Source organism: Bemisia tabaci, chromosome 10, assembly GCF_918797505.1.
Source record: "Bemisia tabaci chromosome 10, PGI_BMITA_v3".
Lineage (NCBI taxonomy): Eukaryota > Metazoa > Arthropoda > Insecta > Hemiptera > Aleyrodidae > Bemisia > Bemisia tabaci.
The window spans coordinates 13,095,620-13,115,378 of NC_092802.1; the positions used below are offsets into that span (position 1 = coordinate 13,095,620).

Consider the following 19,759-nt stretch of genomic DNA (forward strand, 5'->3'; position numbering starts at 1 on the left):
GTTCCGTGTCAAATTTAATGATTCCCAAAGCACTTTAATTTTTCCTTTTACATATTGTGCTTTATTGTGCTGCAGCTAGGTGTACGCGCACGCGCAACCAAACGCTCAAAATTTGACGTATTTGACTCTAGAAGATCGATGTACAAATGGGTTAAAACTAAATATTGCGTGCTTCTTGGTTTTTTTCCTTCTTTTATTAATTTTTGCAGTTTCTGGTGGCACAACTGCGGCTTATTGAGATTAATGTCGCCTGGAAAAGGTTTTACAAATATTTGTCACGTTTTAAAAATATAAATGTTTTCAAAATGATGTAATAATTTCGCAACGAAAAAATTAAAAAAATAAAAAAAGTACCTATACACATATAAGGTATGTTGTACATCGAATATTTTAAGGATAGAAATAAACCCAAATATTCACCAATGACGATTTAAAAAGATGATTCAAAAGGCGAAAGTAATAATATGTAATTTAGAAAATGAGCAACCATAAAAATACCTCCTTCTCTCTCAATTTCTCATTTCCATATTATCAGTATAATTTTACATGCCGACTAAAATATAACGCTTGAACCAAGTCACCGTTGCTTATTTTACGTGTGGGCGTTAACTACTGGACAAAAAAGGTGCGCGGACAAAAAACCGTTGACAAAATGTCCTGAAACCTTGTATTGCAAATAATGTCAATTGCACTATCCTAGCAACGTTAGAATGCTCTTGGGTCCTTTTTGCAAAATGCAATCCATATGTTATTCTATCTTAATCAATAAACTGAAAAAAAGATTAATAGAGAGCTGGATAGGTAAGTATCCTCATAAAGATAACTGTGGCCACACTTTCACACAGTAAGGATAAATAAACAAAATCTTGCGTTAACGTAGGATGTAAAACACGAAGTTACACAAGTTGTTGGTTGATTTTTTTTTGTGTTAGTTTTTCTTGTGTGAAATCAACCGAATCTTCGTGTTGAAAATCTGCGATCTCTTTTAAATTAGTCGCCAGCCATCACGGTCGTACCAGGATTCTGGATCATATCGGTAATAGTCAAATGCGCTAGCCATTCGCAAGTCACGACCTCTAAAAGTGAGGTGGAAAACTAGAGTGCATAAGTTCGGCAGGACACGTTTCTTATGATCCGCTGTCTGGGACTAGCCTACGGTTTGGGTGGATTTTTTACAAAATTTTGTTGAGCAACCATGTTCTTTAGGTTGACCCAACGCAAATAAAGTAACACAAAGTGACTCCACCCGTTTAAATTTGCACGGATGGTGTTCTCTGTAGCCTCTGTGGCTGTTAAGGAACAATTTTTGTTGCGTGTATCCACAAGCTGTCGCTGAGTGCAATGTAATCTAAACGTATTTCAAAGTAAACTCCTTGAAGAGGGTGATTTTCAAATATTTTAAAATCTCTCTACATTGCGAGAGGGGCTTTTAAAGTTCTCTTTAGACGGAACTTGACTCTTGGTAAATATTTAATCAGTGCGCCTAATATTTTCACTCATAACATTTTTATCGGGCTCATTCGAATGACTTCGCTCTCTGAAGAGTAGCAGGATTAAAAAAAGTCAACGAAAACCTAGCGAATTCCAGAATAAATTGATACTTCGTCTTTGTTTAGAATTGGAACATTGATGTATTAAAGACAGATAATAGATTTAAAAATATGGTATACTTTCTCGGGGTTATTTATTTAATAACAGATAGCAATGTTGCTCGTAAATAATACGTAAGACGTATTAATTCAACATTATTTTCGAGCGAATTTGCTCTCAGAAAGTATGTATTCTTTTGGCTATATCTCTTGTTTGCAACAGATTCATTCCGCAATCAAGATTCGTGTTTTCGTTAATTTGTTGATAGGTTTATTTTTTATATGATCAAAATTCAAACTTGTGAAACAAGCATAATTAAGAGGGAAAATCGTGTTGCTTAAATATGATTAACTTGCCCCACGGCCTAGTGCTGCGAGTGGTTGGCAGAGAGGAAAGTATACAGTTAAACTGAGAACATTTAAAGTATCACTAAGTTTGTTGAATAAAAAAAAAACAACGGATACATTAAAAACAGTTTTACTATAAACATTTATGGACAAAAGGTATACAGGTAGTAAAATATAATACAGTAAAATTTAAAGGTCTGTCATAGATTCCAAGAGGAAGGAAGATCAACATATATCTTGCTTCAGCGTGTCACCAGTTAAGATCTGTTTCTTTCTGGATTCAAGGGTTTGAAAGATGATGGATCTACGTGTGGAATGGCAGAATTTGCATTCAATGTGCATCAGTTCGGAAGAATGAAGGCTCTTGTAACATTTCTCTGAGAGAAATATGCACTAACAATGTCGTGTATAACGGTTAGATTAACTCCTTACAATTAAACATGACTAAATGACGAGTTTTTCTGACTTCACCGACAGAACTTACATTTTGAAAAAGGGGGGTGAGGGTCTAGTACTGGGTGCGCGGTATCGTTTGTGTAGTTGAAACTTTATTCAGTTTGAGCATATGCAACTATTTGCACTCGGCTGTGAGCGTTTTGCCTACATTACTGATTGAAGGCGAACCGATGAGAAATCAAAAATTCCGCATGGATCCGCGATAGCTTTCCGACGAAAAACAACCCTTGCTCTTAGTATTTTTCTCCCTTACTAATGCGACCATTGGGCTCATTATTTATTCGGAATTTCTCTCGGAAGAGGGGAAGGAGCTACCAATTTTTTTTTGTTCACTATCGTCAACTGGACCGCGTTTAGTAGAAAAAAACCCAAACCACATCAGCTATTGCCCAATTTAACCGGGAGATTTCATTTTTTACGAGGGGACGTTGGTGCGGATACCTTTGAAAATGTCGAGGAATCTGATTCGTACTAGGCAGAAAATTCACTGAAATTTGCACAAAAATTCGTACAGCCGTTATTATGTAAAAAATTAAATTGCCTGATTAAATTCGGATTCCTTAACTGCGTGAATTAAGGCCGAATGTAATGAGGGAATTTAATTTTTTACATGAAAACGTTTGCGCGTATTTTTGTACAAATTTCAGTGAAATCTCTGCTTAAGTAGTTCGAAGCGAACTCCTCAAAATTTTTAAAGGTATCCGCACAAACGTTCTCTCGTAAAAAATGAAATCTTCCAGTTAGATTTGGCAACAGTTGATGTGGTTTGGTTATTTTCTACGTAACGCAGCTTGATCGAGAACTTCGTAGGCGCCAGTAGAGACACAGGATCAAACTGAGACAACTTCTTCGGCACTGGTAAAAAAAGAAAAGAGGAAAGTACGCTAGGCTTACGATGCTGCACTTAAAAAGAAAATAGATATACATTTTATCACAATTAGGTAAGTTAAAGAGCTATTTACAAACATTCATCCGACTCCTTGTAACTCTATTACGTCACTTAAGTCATACTTATACGAAGAAGTGCAGTTCAAAATACGCCGACCCAGTGGCGGTTCTTTCCAATTGAGAACCCTGCTTTCCCTCCATTTTAATTCAATAAAAAATGTCGAATATATACTGTTTTAGATATATTGAAATTGAAGGAAACCGGTGTTGCATTTTCGTTCTATTTTAATCAATTATAGATATTGAGTTGAATATATTACATACGTTTAAATAGAGAGAAACCGGTGTTGCTGTTTTCCTCCTTTTTAATCCATTATAGATATTGAATCGATTGTATTACATACGATCAATTAGCGGGAAACCGGTGTTGCCAAATTGCAAGAAAACGACACTTTTAACATCCATAGGCGAGTCAGTGGTTGTGCGGGTTACAGAAGTGGGTGATCACCGTTGGAAGTCACAGGATAGTAACAAATAACAAGAAGAGAAAAACAGAAATTTGAATTTAAGCCTCCGTACGGAATCATTCTCTTCTCAAAATCACGTCATTTCCTCCAGTTAGCGCATGCCATGGCATCGTTTTTTTCGATATTCTCGATTAATGATGTATACGATAATTACAGGTTGCATAAAATGTACTAAGTACAAGACCAAAGTAGAAGGATTTATAGTAAAATTTCACGCGATGAATGCAGTGGTGTGGCGTGCTTTGCGATGTATCGATTGTTATGCCATTCAAACCAATGGAAAAGGATCGATAAACAGGGTGTTCGCAGCGAACACCTTAAAAAATCGATTCTTCACCATAGGTTTAAATGGCATAACAATCGACACATCGCATATCACGCCACGCCACTGGATGAATGACGTCGTTGGTCTCCTTCTATGACGTCATTTTTACTGACGATGATCTAGGTTCACACACACAATTTTATGACACGTGTCACTGGCTCATTGCAAGTGTGCAGCGTACTTGTTTGAAACAATCTGCAAAACCTTATTTCTCAAAAACGTTACACTCAATGAGAGGGGTGAGGTAAATTGGGTTATCTCCGGTGTTTTTATTCATTTTTCGTTCATTCGATCTTATTTAACCTGTAACCTCTTTTTTATCAAATTTGAATGACCAAAAGGATGGCTAATGATCATGACGACGACCAAATATTAGGATAAGGTTAGAAATTTTTCAAAAAAATTGTTCTTCCGATGAAGTAAAAATACAAAATTTAAGAGAGGAGTCCAGTTTGAGCAAATTACACATCAATTGATGAAAGCCAAAATACGTGACTTCAATGCGACAACATACATGTCTGCTTCTGTGTTATTCACATATTTCCTTCTCAAAGAAAAAATACGAAAAATTATACTTAAAATTTCCTATCCTTTTAATCTTCTAAATGATTTAATTCAAATTTCAGTTCAATCCTTTCTAAAATATTCTTAGAAGCTTCCAAAGAGGTATTTTGGTTGGTTTTCTTTAGTAAAAATTAGACGAAATCCGAGATTTTGAAAATTGCGATGGGATTATTACGCTTTTTTGAGTATGCAATTTTTCATTTGTCCTCGCATAGAATTCCTTTGGATTACATTTTGGCCATTTTTGAGTATTCATTCATTTGACTTTCTCTAGGAAAGTTTAAATGAATTATCCATATCGGTAACATGTATACTTCAAATCAGTCATTAAAATGTGCATGATTAATAAATTACACAACGATTCCAGTTTAAAATGCTGGTAATGTGAGCTGGCGAGCGTTGCTGATGAGACGGGATACATTAATAATGTCACCCTATAGCTTTAGTTTTTTTTCAATTGATGTATTTTAATGCAACATCAAAACATTGATTTTTCCAAGCAGCATAAGAAAAGAAGGAGCAGTAAGCAAAGGAAGAAATCTTCAACCAAAATTATCGTTGCTATTATTATTTTCTGAAAGAAATTTTCGATTGAAAAAACATACAATCAAATGATTCATTCCACACCGTGCCGACTGGCCATCAAGGCATCATAACTCAAGTCATAGTTGGAATTGATAATTAAAATGTTACACACAAGTCAGGTTCACTACACTTCCGCATTCAAACAATCATAGACACGATACCAACGGACAATATTCGCAGAGGAATTAAAAGTCCGACGGACAATTAACTTTAACAACGTAAATAATGGAATTCAATAAACTATTAGAACATTTTAATGAGAAACAAAACATGTAAAAGGACGGGGATAGCTATTTACATAGTTTTAAAAGTTCTAATGAGCTCAAGCATTCGCTCGCAAAACAATAACAAATTAATGGTCGGACTTATTATGCATTTAATTGACTTATTTTCTTAAATTTATTTTTGAAATTCATTCACCTGATGTTTGAATCAATCATTTTCGTGGGTTGAATTGCACGTAAAACACTGTAAATTTTAAGCAGCTCTTTATCTTCATTATAATTAACACAAATGTGTTCCAGAGTCACCTTCAGATATGGTTACGTGCAGTCTTTCTCAATGCAGTGAAAAATTCGACCATTAAGTTATTTGTTTTGCGCACAGGCAAATGCCGAATGACCCTGCATAGAAAAATACATTTTGTTGCAACTTGAGTTGCTTATAATTCTACGGACGCGCGACGGTAGAGAAGGAAGATCTCTACCTAAAATGTTAAATATAACTAAATACTGTTCATATAAATTTGTTTCTTCTTCCTTTTTGGTTAATTGCTGTAATTTTATAGAAATTATAGCAATTTTACTTTCCAAAAGAGCTTGTTGAAAAATTTGAATACACGGGCAGAAGTACAAAGGGTTCAAACCAAGTTTATATTGCGATTAAAAATGTACTGGGTCGCACCTTAAAATATGCCCAAACCTAAAATTCGATAATCTGAAATTTCCTTTGTGACCTCAGCAATTTTAAAATTAGTTTTTACCTCAGAACATTGTTCGATCTAATAGAGAAAGTGAGAAAAATAAAAATCAGAAATTTAATGGAAATGTAAGGTAAGAACAGACAATCTCATGAGAATTCCGTTTAAAATTCGCCTTTTGATGTCGAATTACTTCATCTAGCAGGAAACATCTATTTTCGTGATCGGCTTTTTCTTTTGTTTATAGACGCTTGACTAATAAAATACAACAATGAGCTTTGCGTTTTTTATTTATATTTTTTTTAATCACTTTGAGAATAAGATTTGTCCTCCTTAGTAATGTTCAACTCATACCAAAATCACACTCTCTTCAGATATACTATCATACCTAAGTACTCGTCTTCAAACATTAGTTGGATCGGAGTTCTCTTGGCAATTATATGATTTTAACTTTAAAGAAACCTTGTCAGGGTTCGTCCTTGGAAACAAAAAAGTAATAAATTCACCTATAACGTGGTTTTTGTGACAACCAGAGTCTGAAAATTTTGATTCATGGGGCCCTTGGAATATAAAAAAATCACAATCAATGAAAAGGTCGATAGTCGGAGTATTTTGAGAATTCTGACACTGAGATCCAAGAAAATGTAAATTCGAACTTGGAGCAGAGCAAAGTTCTTTTGAATGAGGGAGTCGATACTGCTGTGCTGAGGCAAGACGCCGTGCGAGCATTCGAGCGTTGCCAAATCATATTTTGATTACACACGAATGTCCAGGGAATATTAAGTATATTAAAGAAGATAGTTATATTATGTATACTGCCTTCCAATTTTTCAGATAATTTTGTTTGCAATTTAACCCAAAGCTTCTGAAAAATTTCAAGAATAAGCATAGCTTTCCTTAAAAATAAGTATTTATTCGGGAAGATTTGGCAACATCCCAACAATCATACGGCACTCCTCCTTTGCAGGGCAGTATAGGCGAAAGGCGATTGTGAAAAGCCGTTTTCCGTGATTTCTAGGAATTCGTAATGAGATAATCTGATTTTTTTCCAACGACAGCCGCCTTTCCTAAAACTACGATTTCACTTGACGACGCACAATGGATCGAATCAACGGGAGGGGTCGGACAAAATGTGGGAACTTTAAAAGCTTGTAACTCCGTTTATACAGAATTTTGAGGCTCTAAAAGTGATTCCATTGGTTTTCTCGTGGGATTGTCTGCTGGAACATTGGAAAAAAAACCACATTGGATCTAGAGTCCAGACTCTTCAAAACATCGACAAGAAAAAATACTCTTGATTCAATCAGATTTAAGCTTAAATCAAGAACCAAGCCTCTTAATTTGAGCGGATTTCCTTTTGATTTAAGCTTAAATCTAATTGAATCAAGAGTCCTTTTTCTTGCCAATGTTTTCAAGAGTCTGGACTCTAGATCCAATGTGTATTTTTTCCAGTGAAGCACCCTTGAAATTTGAAATTTGACGATATAAACATAAAAATATGCAAGTCTAGTCAAAATTTTATGTCCGCCTTCTCTAATGGACTCGGTCCACTGTGCGACGCGCCGTGGGAAATGTCCTCGTGGTCCCAAAAGCGTGGGCAAGAACCCTTGCGTCGTGGCCTTCCATCGGGGTTTTCGTCGGGGACAGGGGCGAAATCCCCTCAAGTCTCCTCCTGGAGCAGGGGCGTGGAGGAGCTTATGGTATGGTTGTGGTTGGCTTCGATGTGCTTGTTGTTGTTGGTGAGGACGCTGCACATGGTGTTGTAGGAAGGCGGCATGATGGTGGGTGACGTCACGAGGGGCGGCGGCGGGGAGGGCGGGGGTGGGGACATGTGCAGCGGGGGCGGGGGGTCAGCGTCGGGGGGTGACTCCGGTCGGGCGACCCTCGGGCAGGAGCTGATGGCAGTCGAGTCGTGGCCCAGCAACCAGAAGGTGTGCATTTTCCCTTTGCCCTGCGGAAAAGAGAAGTTCATGAAGTTAGTTCGAACTATTAGAATTCATAGTTGTTCCTTAAGGTGATCCGATGGACGCTGTATTTTGCGTCAGAACGACATGCGATATATCGCATCGATTTAGCTCCATTTTCTCAGCTACTCGTCATTTTTTTCGAATTTTGAGATTGCAATTCTGTTGTCTGGAGTCTGGAGAATTCACTTACCAATTTTGACAAACAACTGCAACGTAATAATGACCTGGTTTTTCAAAGGAAAAATATCGCATTCGATACTGATATCGAAACTGCACTCGAATGCGATATTTTCCCTCTAAAAAAACCACGCCTATATTACTTAGAATTTGTTTTTGTTTGAAAAACGGACTGAACTCTAAGAACTTTTTCTTTGAGCTTGGGAATTTATTTCAGAGAAAACCAGCGGCACCTTAGCGTTTTTTCCCGAAAATTTACATTGGAAGAAGTACCGACGACGCAAATCCCTGACACTTGTAAGAACTCCATTATACGAGAGTGATAGTCGATCTACCTACCAAGTGGATGATGAGCTTTGGGTGACGTAATGGGGAAAATAAGTTTACCAAATTTCGGATTGTTAGACAGTTGAATGTTGGAGTCCCAATAGTAAAAGCTGTCATCATTGCCTCGATAAAAGAGTAGGGTCTCTCTTTATATCAGAATTATTAAAGTTGAGTGAATTTAAAAATAGTCAAATTTGACTCGAAGGAAGAACCGAAGTTGACTGGATCTTATCTTTTATAAAGGGACAAAATATTATTGAATTTTAAAGTGTTCTTACCAGGTAATATAACGTTTGTTAACATTTTGTTAAATGGAGTTGTTAAATTATAAAAAAGGGAAAAGAGGAGATGGTGGTACAGAAGAAAAAGAGGAAGAGTATGGGCAAGCTGGAAACGAAGCGGTGGAACCTAAATATAACAGAAAATATGAGGAAAAATGAATCAGAGGAGAAATTGTAAGAAGACAAAGAAAGCCAAATCGCCTTCAATTTTTTGGGTATGTGACAAGGCCATCTCTGGAGCACGTATAGTTGTATCTTTACGCTGTTTACATTACTACACATTATAACACGTATCTGTCAGCCAGATACTTCATTCGGCGGTATGAAGTCTATGTACTCTTGCAGCCGAGGACTGTAAATCATAAATTTTAGGATTACTGAGCCGAAACTCATCAAAAATGAGCCAACGCACATTCAAAAGAGGTAAAGGTCGGATTCCAAATTCTTGGTCACAGAAAGTTTCTGTGAAAAAACGAAAAAATGGAAAACGTCTCACCTTCATTTCGACTAATCCTCTTTCTTCTAATAGGAATGTGCCAAACGCATCTAGGATGTGTTTTGTCGATTTGCTTACGTGAATCCTTAGAGCTGAAACACACGGAAAAAAATCAATGTCACGAAAGAAATCGAATAATTTGCATAATATGTTACTATCTTTGCTTATGATAACAGTTGTATTGTCTGTTAGTATTTCATGGACGGCCTCATAGGGTGAAATTACTACCAAGAACGACGAATCAAAACTATTGTGCAATATGTAAAGCGATCCGTTTGGCAAACCTGTTCTTAGCTTGTCAAATTTTTCACCACATATTGAGCAGCATTCATTGGTCAAAGATGATGGCTTTCCTCCATAATAAACGATGGAATTTTCCTATCTCATTGACACGTCACGAACAGCTTATACACGAAAAAATAGTCGTTCCTACAGTGCAATTTATCCGCATGGTTTAGAATTTTGAGGTGTTTCTCATGGAAAACATAACTCGGAAAAAGTAATTTCAGACATTTTGGCAACTCTGCATTTCCGATGTTTCCGTCTTTTAGTTGCAGACCAGATTTGGGACGAGAATCTTAATCAAGCTCAAAAATTCTAAGGCGCGTGAGTCGTGCGTAATAAGATTAGCACATGCTAGTCAGATTTAACCCCCACACAGATAATGAACTTAATGAATGAAATGGCACAAGCTCAGTTCATTGAAAGCAGTTGAAACCAAATCTTTCTGGCGGAAATGTTATGAATAAATCGATGAGTGATAATATCAGGTACGACTCTTTACATTAAACTTTAAAGAAGCTTAAGTACATGAAAATGCCCAATAATTGGACAAAACTGGTGAGCAAAAGTATCATCCTTTACAGTGCCGTGCTAAGGAAAAACGTCGTATGAACATTCGAGAGTTGCCAACTTTCCGCCGATAAAATATGCATTTATTGGCGAAATTGTGGACATTTTTCTTTCAATTTTTGAGACTATTTTGTTCGCAATTTAATCTAAAATATCTGAAAATTTCAAGGAAAAATATGGATACATTTCGTCGAAAATACATCTTTTATCCGGGGAAATTTGGCAACTCTCGAATGTTCATGCGGCGTTCTTCCGTACCACGGCAGTACAACTCTAATGCTCTAATGAAAATTCGTGTGCGTCGCTACATAAGAAGGCAGCGCTTCTTCGACTGAAGCGAAAGTTACCGCTAGCTAAACGGAAGCTCTGAATTAAGCGCACTTAGATCCTACGGGTGCATTACGTTTGAGTATTTGCAGAGGGTTTTGATATTTTCTCTCCGTAAACTTTGAGTGGTTCTCGCCGACGACTTCATCAGCAGGTCTCAATATTAGGGGATGCGTTTCAAACGCTCCGACGACGTACTTAATTGCATGGATGACAGAATTGGACGTATTTCTATCAAACGGAACTATGTGCATTATGACGTGGGCCCTGTTATGCGTGTATTCTAATGGGTCTCAGGGCTTACGTCATAATGCACATAGTTCCGTTTGATAGGAATACGTCCAATTGAGCGACGAAGTTTTTGATGAACGTTCTCCCTTTTCAAGACTGTCAGATATATTCTATGGCTTTCATTCTGTGATGTGGAACTCTGGCGTATTTTAGAAGCAACGTACTGATAGCTGGATGCGAAGGATGCGTATCTCAATTGGACGTATTTCTATCAAACGGAACTGAGCGTCAATTTGAGTTCCTTTTGAGGAATTTAGAATGCCGGATAGCGCGTTCTGTCAAACGGACCTAAGCGCCATGGAATAAAGCATTGCGGGTATAGGAGCGAATGAGCCCGACGCCCGATTCCGCCGCCAATCCAAGCCCCCCTCTACCTTCCTCACCCTATGGCGCTTAGGTCCGTTTGATAGAAATACGTCCAATTGCAACGTTTAAAATCTCCAATTCTGTCTCGGTTTTTTAAAGGAATAAACAAACCAACATTCTAATTAAAATTTTTTACGAATTGGACTTCGTTTTGCAGTTTGGAACTACAATTTCTGGCTCGGTTTAAAAACGACGCATGCATCATCACTTTCCCTATGCACGTACTCGTTTTTACGAATGACCCAGATATTGTAGTTCCGATTTGCAAAATGTAGCCAAATTTTCTTCATCAACTCTGAGGATTATCCCATACAATTCCAAGAAATAATTTTAGTTGGTTTTCCTTTTGAGAGGAGACTTACAACGTCGGAACACTGAAAAAAAAGGTGCTGGGCTCAAGCATGATACTTCTTGAATTTGCCGCCAAAAATTTGTCTTATCTCGATTTAAGCTGATTTTTTCTTAATATAAGCAAAATAATGCTTGTGTTAAGCAAAAAAGTATTTTCTATTAAACAGCAAAATTCTTGATTTCAAAATAATACTTCTCGGCGGCAAAAAGATTATTTTTTTTTTCAGTGAATCTGAGATGCTTATATTCGACTTTAACTATTGATTGCAGGCCATTACTGCCGTGCTAAGAAAAAACTCCGTATGGGCCTTTAAACGTTGCCAAATTTCCTTCATTAATATCGAATTTACTGGAAAAATGTTGAATATTTTTCCCGCCAATTTTTCAATTAATTTTATCCAAAACTTAAACATAAAAATATGCATTTTCCTCAAAAATGCATGATCCATCCGGAGAAATGTGGCAACTCTCGAATGTTCATTCGGCGTTCATCCTTAGCATGACAGATTAGATTCACTGAAAAAAAAAAAAAAAACACATTGGATCTAGAGTCCAGACTCTTAAAAACATCGACAAGAAAAAGTACTCTTGATTCGATCAAAGTCTAGCTTAAATCAAGAACCAAACTTCTCAATTTAAGCGGATTTCGTTTTGATTCAAGTAAAAATCCGATTGAATCAAGAGTATTTTTTCTTGTAAATGTTTTCAAGAGTCTGGACTCTAGATCCAATGTGCTTTTTCTTCCAGTGTTCCTTGTGCAAATCGGTTATTTTGATAATAAGCTTAAAATACTTTCTTAAAGAAAAATAAACATTCCATTTTACTTGTCATTATCCTTCTCTCCTTGAAAACCCTTTTCTTGAAAACCCATGCATAGCTCGCAGATAATGATGTAAATGGAAGGATAAGACGTACCTTGGCCCGTGGACTCCATTCGCGAAGCAGTATTTACAGTATCACCAAAAAGGCAGTACCTCGGCATTTTGAGACCCACGACTCCGGCAACACAAGGTCCTGAAAAAAAGCAAAAATAAATTTTAGAAACTTACTCGTTCAGAATACTTAATGGTATTGAGCATGTTTCAGAGATTGTCGAAACATCCATGATGCGTTTTCCACAGTTTTGGTTAACGTTAGTGGCATGGCTACTTTATCGTAACCTTTTCTCAGAAATGCTTTCGAAAAAAATGTCGAGGTTTTTTGTTTAATAATAGCATATGTTCGGCGAGGATATTATACGGTCAAAAAGCACTATGCTTCATAAAGAAGATGAAATCAACGACGATCATAAAGTGAGAAAAACTATGCATCAGAAATACCTTCAAATACAGGGTGAGCGAAAAGTCCCCGACCCCCCCTCTAACTTTTGAACGAATTGAGCTAGGGAAATGAAACTTTGGGGATGTTCCTATCTCAAAGGGTACCATCTTTCGGGGGAGTCAAAATTTTGGTCCCCCCCCCTCAGGGGGGGACGGGGGCCCCCCAACTTTTTTTTTTCAAATGGCAACCCCTATCTTGTGATACCTCATTCGAAAGAGCATAAAAAACTAAGAATTTTGGCGCAAACCGCAGATCAATATCTTAATTTTTGACCGAGTTATGATAGGTCAAAGGTCAACTTTGACCTATTTTCAAAAAATCATAACTCCGGTTCAAATTATCGTAAAGGAAAAAATAAAACGGGAAAATTTACCAAATTGTGTCCGCTTTTAAGTAAAAATTGCAAAAATCACTTCGATTTAATTTTAAGGGGGGGCTCGGACCCCCAAATACGTCAATTCAAAGGTCATTCAATTTTCACGCGAAATAAGCCAATTTCCCCCGGATTTGCCTCCACATTATCTCCGTAAGGTCAAAATCAGTTCAACATTACGTTGGCAAGTCCCCAAATTTCGGGAAAAGTTATGAAAAAATGATATTTAAGGTAATTAAATTTGACCGTTTAAATATCATTTTTTTTAACTTTTCCCGAAATTTGGGGACTTGCCAACGTAATGTTGAACTAATTTTGACCTTACGGAGATAATGTGGAGGCAAATCCAGGGGAAATTGGCTTATTTCGCGTGAAAATTGAATGACCTTTGAATTGACGTATTTGGGGGTCCGAGCCCCCCCTTAAAATTAAATCGAAGTGATTTTTGCAATTTTTACTTAAAAGCGGACACAATTTGGTAAATTTTCCCGTTTTATTTTTTCCTTTACGATAATTTGAACCGGAGTTATGATTTTTTGAAAATAGGTCAAAGTTGACCTTTGACCTATCATAACTCGGTCAAAAATTAAGATATTGATCTGCGGTTTGCGCCAAAATTCTTAGTTTTTTATGCTCTTTCGAATGAGGTATCACAAGATAGGGGTTGCCATTTGAAAAAAAAAAGTTGGGGGGCCCCCGTCCCCCCTGAGGGGGGGGGGACCAAAATTTTGACTCCCCGAAAGATGGTACCCTTTGAGATAGGAACATCCCCAAAGTTTCATTTCCCTAGCTCAATTCGTTCAAAAGTTAGAGGGGGGGTCGGGGACTTTTCGCTCACCCTGTATACCTCTCTTTGATTAAGAAGTATGACAAGCAGGCGGAAATTCCTAATACGTATAAGTATTAAAGAATCTTCAAGAGGTCATGGGGTTTTAAAGAAAAAATGGTAGTTTTTATTTCTAATCAGTAAGTTTTAAAGAGGAAGACATTAGTGTTATCTACTGCTAGAATTCCCAAGTGTAAGAACCCACTTATTACTATTAATGTAACCAAGATTCCAAAAGCAGACAAGGTTTTTACAAAACCCGAGGAAAACTGTTGTGAAGTGAAGGTATGACAACAATTCGGATGAAAAATACCCTAATTAATCGATACAAGTAAAACGGTAAGGGTTGAAACCTTGTGATCCTTTATTCTGAGGAAACGTCGGGCCGATTTGTTTTATTTTTGTTACAAACGAAAGCTGATGATGCCCAGATGATACAAAAATTTGAAACTTTCAATAGCCACTCTTAAAAATCCCATTATCACTGGCAAAGAGAGCTGAAGCAGCCAGTATGGGCAATCAAATTTACTATAAACTTTACCGCCCTCAACGAAGTAGATTCATAGAAATATCGTCCATACATTCTTCCGTGGTTTGTCTTGGAGACCATTGAAATTTACATGCTGATAATGATCTCCTCATGAATTGAAGGGTCAAGAGACAGCTCTCCACCATCTTGTTGATAAGTTGTTGATGAGCCATTGGATCGCTACAGTCCTGGTATTTTAGTGCTCAGCCAGCATCACACGATTAAAGTAAAGCTTTCAAAGTGCCACCGATTAGAATCAGATCTTCACGAAATTCCTTGAAAATTTCTAGAAGCGATCTTTGATGTATCTCATACACATCGGTTACCCTCAAGGATCATCGGGCCGACGATGTTAGAGAGGCTAACAGTCAACAATGCCATAAGGCACAAAGCGCTCTCCATTAGCTGGAAGCTTACACTTGGAAGGGAACCGAGATGCGTGCACGCCAAAACTCCAAAGCCAGAGCTAGGTTTTAAGCGTTGGTTCACGATAAAAGGGACAGTACATAACCTCAAGTTCGTTTAATTTCATTGTCAGTCTGAATCGAAATAAACCATATCTTCGTCATTCAATGGTGACACTCTATCCTAGTTTGGAGCTTATTCACCTGTGCGGCCAATAAACACACGTGCGGAAAACGTAAATGTTAGTGTAATTAATGGATAGGCAGGTAGAAAACCGATTGAGAACGAAGCAGTTATTGCAGGGAGGGATCCCCTGCATTTGCCCCCTCTCCTTCCCCTGCTTGATTTGCGCAGTGGCGTGGCGTGGGGTGCTTTGCGATGTATCGATTGATCTGCCCTTTAAACCTATGGAAATGGATCGATAGACAGGGTGTTCACAACGAGCAGCTTAATAATCGATTCCTTACCATAGCTTCAAATGAGTAAATATCCAAAATCGATCATTCACGCTTCGCCACAGCCCTGCTTGATTTGCGATCAAGGTTGTCTCTATAATTGAATTTAATTTAGCCGTTACTTGGAGTCTGAACAATGATTGCCAGATCGAATTGTTATGAGAATTTTCTTGGCTTGAGAATGAGTTCGTTACGCGAAAAAAGGGTGCGTGCTGGAAACGCGTGGCGGGTAAGTCAATTGACGTTGCGTAATTTGTTTGCATCTTGCGCCTGCCGGTTTAGGGCTGTGACTTATCCGATTTGCGCTTTTGCCCTGAAGCGGTCGGTGTGGGACGGAAAAAGTTAGGTGACGCCAATACTGCCGTGCTAAGTAAAAACACCGTATAAACATTTGAATGCTGTCAAATTTCTTATTTGAAAGTATTTATTTTTGAACAAAGTTATGAATACTTTTCTTTGAGATTTTCAGACTTTTTAGATCAAATTACGAACAAAATCTTGTGAGAAATAGGAGGAGAAATATTCACAAATTTTTCTGAAATGTTGTAATTTTTTACTGAATAAATTTAGAACGCCTGATGGCTCATACAGCGTTCTTACATAGTACGGCAGAATTGAGCTACTCATCTTGTGTCTCCGATGTAAAGTCGTTTTTGTGGAGAGAAAAATTTGATGCGAAGAATATACGGCATGAAAAATGGAAAATTGAAAGAGAGCAGTGGAGGAGGTTAGGAGTCGTAGAGCACGAGGGAGTGCTGTAAAGCGACTTATATGTATGTAAAAATGGAAACTTTGATGAAGAAAATTTACAATATTTCAGACTTCTACAAATTTCAGACTCCACTAATTTTTCTTGTGATCTCATGCAGCCATGAGAAAATGTTTGGACGAAACCTGCACAGGTTCATTTTTATTAAAATTTGAGTTTTTTAGTCAATTTTGCAACCTTCGAAAAAAGTTGTGTTCCTTCGTCTGGCACGATAAACACGATGCTTTTTATAACTATGAATATGATACCAAAAAAAAAGGCGGGGAATTTACAACCACCCCTTTTCCTCTTTTTGAAATTCGAGGATTTTTCCGGACAGGCTGGCAACAGACCTCGATGAGCGCCGATTAACTAAATTCCCGCGTGGCGGCAGCGCGGATGCGTAAAATGAGCGGCCGATTAAAAGCCCTCGCAAAGGATGAATTTGAAACTCGACCCGTCGGCGCGGCAGGGGCAGGGTCCCGGCTTGATTCGTTATCGACTGAAAGTTTTAAAACTTCACTCATCGACCTCCGCTCCGCACCGGACGCACCCTTGGATCCGCAGTGTCACGGCGTCAACCGCGTCGCACAATGGATCGAGTCGATAGGAGAGGGCGGACGCGATGGAGATGTTGCATGTGTGAGGAATTTGCGATTTGACCACTGATTCTTAGGTAAAAGTTCGCGAGAAACACGATGGTGCCACTGGTTTTCTCTGAAATCATCTCCCAGGCTCAAAAAAACCTCTTAAGTTGAGGCCAAAATGAGTGAAAATCTGACGGGCAAATGTAAAACGGAACTGCCGCAGCATGGATTTGAACCCTAGTCGCGGCGGTGATAGACGAGTGCGCCACCACTTTGCCAATTGGCGCTGGTACCAGAAGGCCCTGAATGCAGATGTTGCATGTGTGAGGAATTTGCGATTTGACCACTGATTCTTAGGTAAAAGTTCGCGTGAAACACGATGATGCCACTGGTTTTCTCTGAAATCATCTCCCAGGCTCAAAAAAACCTCTTAAGTTGAGGCCAAAATGAGTGAAAATCTGACAGGCAAATGTAAAACGGAACTGCGCAGCATGGATTTGAACCCTAGTCGCGGCGGTGAGAAACGAGTGCTTTACCACTTTGCCAATTGGCGCTGGTACCAGAAGGCCCTGAATGCAGATGTTGCATGTGTGAGGAATTTGCGATTTGACCACTGATTCTTAGGTAAAAGTTCGCGTGAAACACGATGGTGCCACTGGTTTTCTCTGAAATCATCTCCCAGGCTCAAAAAAAGTTCTCAAAGTGAGGCCAAAATGGAGGGGATATCCCACCCTACCCTGAGAGTCCACCTCTACATCAAGACGAACTCTCTCCATGCAAAGATAGGGAGCAAATACATTGACAGGGCTGCCACTTTAATTGGGGACTCCACAACTGAAAACACGGCAACCCTGCTAATGTATTTGCCCCTATCTTTGCATGGAGAGTTTGTTTTGATATAGGGGTGGACTCTCAGGGTAGGGTGGGATATCCCTTCCATTTTGGCCTCACTTTGAGAGCTTTTTTTGAGCTTGGGATATGATTTCAGAGAAAACCAGTGGCACCATCGTGTTTCTCGCAAACTTTTACTTAAGAATCAATGGTCAAATCGCAAATCCCTCACACATGCATCATCTCCATTTGGAAACTTCAAACGCTTGTAACTTCGTTTATACAAAACTTTGAGGTCTTAAAAGTGGTGTCAACGGTCTCCTCGTGAAATTTGCTTTCGGAAACGCACGTTAAAAGTTAAAATATGACGAATTAAACATCAAAAGTTTCAGTTTTAGTTAAAAATTTCGAGTCCGTCCTCTCTAATTGAATCGAACCGCTGTGCGTCGGTGATTGAAAAGGCCGCTCGACGATCGGGAATTTCGCCGCGGGGCGTTTTGCTAAAACGGAGGAAATTTCACGGGAAAGATCCTTCATTCTCCCGTGCTGAGGAAAAACACCGTATGAGCCTTCGCACGTTACCAGATTTTATTTGACAAATCACGAATTTCCGTAAACACTAGTTCATGTTTTTCTTCCGATTTTCAGAGAATTTTGTTCGTAATTTGATCTAAAATTTGTGAAAACTTTAAGGAGAAATATGCATAAGTTTCTTCAAACACAGATATTTTCAGAGAGGAAATTTGGCAACGCCTGAAGGCTCGTATGACGTTATTTTTAAGCACGGTAGTATTGGCAACCGTGCCTGATCGATGGAAGCATTTTTGCGGCAAGCTTGCCGCAAGCTCCTTTCTAAGAATTTATTGAATGGGCTTGTTTTGAACTTCAGTACAGTAAAAAGAAGGGTTGTTTATTGTAGAAAACGGCTCAGAAATCACGATGAGTGCAAAAACACCCTTAACTTCACACTCTGCGTAAGAAATATGCGTCTTTTAAGCTCTCCGCTTCAAAATTATACGAAGGCCAAGGTGAAAATTTCATGAAAGGAGTAGTTCCATCCATCCCTCGCGCTCTAGGACGCTACATAATATTTAACATGACTTGCACATGCACATCGTGAGGAAGCACAATGGCACGCTGCCGCGCGGGGCGGGGGGCAGGCGGTCGACCAGCACGGAACGCGCATTGGCGCCTACAAACCTAAGGGGATACTTCAAGCATTACGCAATGCGTGTGGTATCCCCTTAGGTTTGTAGGCGCCAATGCGCGTTCCGCGTTGGCCGGCGCCATGGTCTTTATCAACGCAAGAAAAATAGAAACATAAACACGCCGGTTGACAAAATCCCGTTTGGTCACGTGTATTTTGGCAGGTTGGCGTCGGCCATTTTGAATATTGTGTAGCATCTTAGTGCGAAAGGGTTGGATGGAACGACTCCCCTTACGAACCTGTGCCGTGGTTTGGTTATTGAGGCGGGCAGCTTGAAAATAAGCACATTTCTTGAGCAGATTGTGAAAGTAGCGTGTATTTCAGACTTTTCCGATGAGTTCATCGTGATTTTTGAGCTACTGCTTAGCAGAAGTATTCGTCTTTTTTACTCTAGCTGAAGTTTACAACAGGCCCATCGCACATTTTTGGACGGTTGGCAGTCAGCGTGTCTCTGAGGGGCGTATTTCGTCGATTCCTGAACGAAAAAGAAAGTAATTGCTTCCAAAGTTGCAGAATTAACGCGGACGATTTGGTTTTTTACAAAATGTAGCTGTGCGTTATCTGATTTTTGCATTTAATCTAGGAAAAAAAAATCAGCAAAATGTTTAGGAAGAAATGAGTAACAGTGTTCCGGTAAAAATACACCTTGCGTATGAAAATATTGCACTGATGCAATAAAGTTACGGTTTTTTGTCAGAGAGCATACGCAATGCGGCTCACAGAGCCAGACGCGTTAACCGCCAACCTTCCACAAATATGCAATTCAGGAAATTCTTAGAAAGAGGCGTGCGGCTACTGTAGCGCAAAAATCCGAGTTGTAGTCGCTCCATAAACAGCTCCTT

General features: G+C 38.7%; 1 protein-coding gene across 4 annotated transcripts in view; it reads right to left on the reverse strand.

The window, feature by feature from the left end:
* Nucleotides 1–2,051: 2,051 nt before the first annotated feature.
* Nucleotides 2,052–19,759, reverse strand: part of LOC109044685 (atrial natriuretic peptide receptor 1) — a 589,109-nt gene continuing 571,401 nt past the window's right edge. For all 4 annotated transcript variants that reach the window (XM_072305169.1, XM_072305168.1, XM_072305171.1 and 1 more), the window contains 3 exons: nucleotides 12,552–12,650; nucleotides 9,450–9,541; nucleotides 2,052–8,152 (listed from right to left, as the gene is read on the reverse strand). In XM_072305169.1, coding sequence (XP_072161270.1) covers nucleotides 7,862–8,152; nucleotides 9,450–9,541; nucleotides 12,552–12,650 — 482 coding nt within the window. In that variant the 3' untranslated portion in view covers nucleotides 2,052–7,861. The remainder of the gene's footprint in view (nucleotides 8,153–9,449; nucleotides 9,542–12,551; nucleotides 12,651–19,759) is intronic.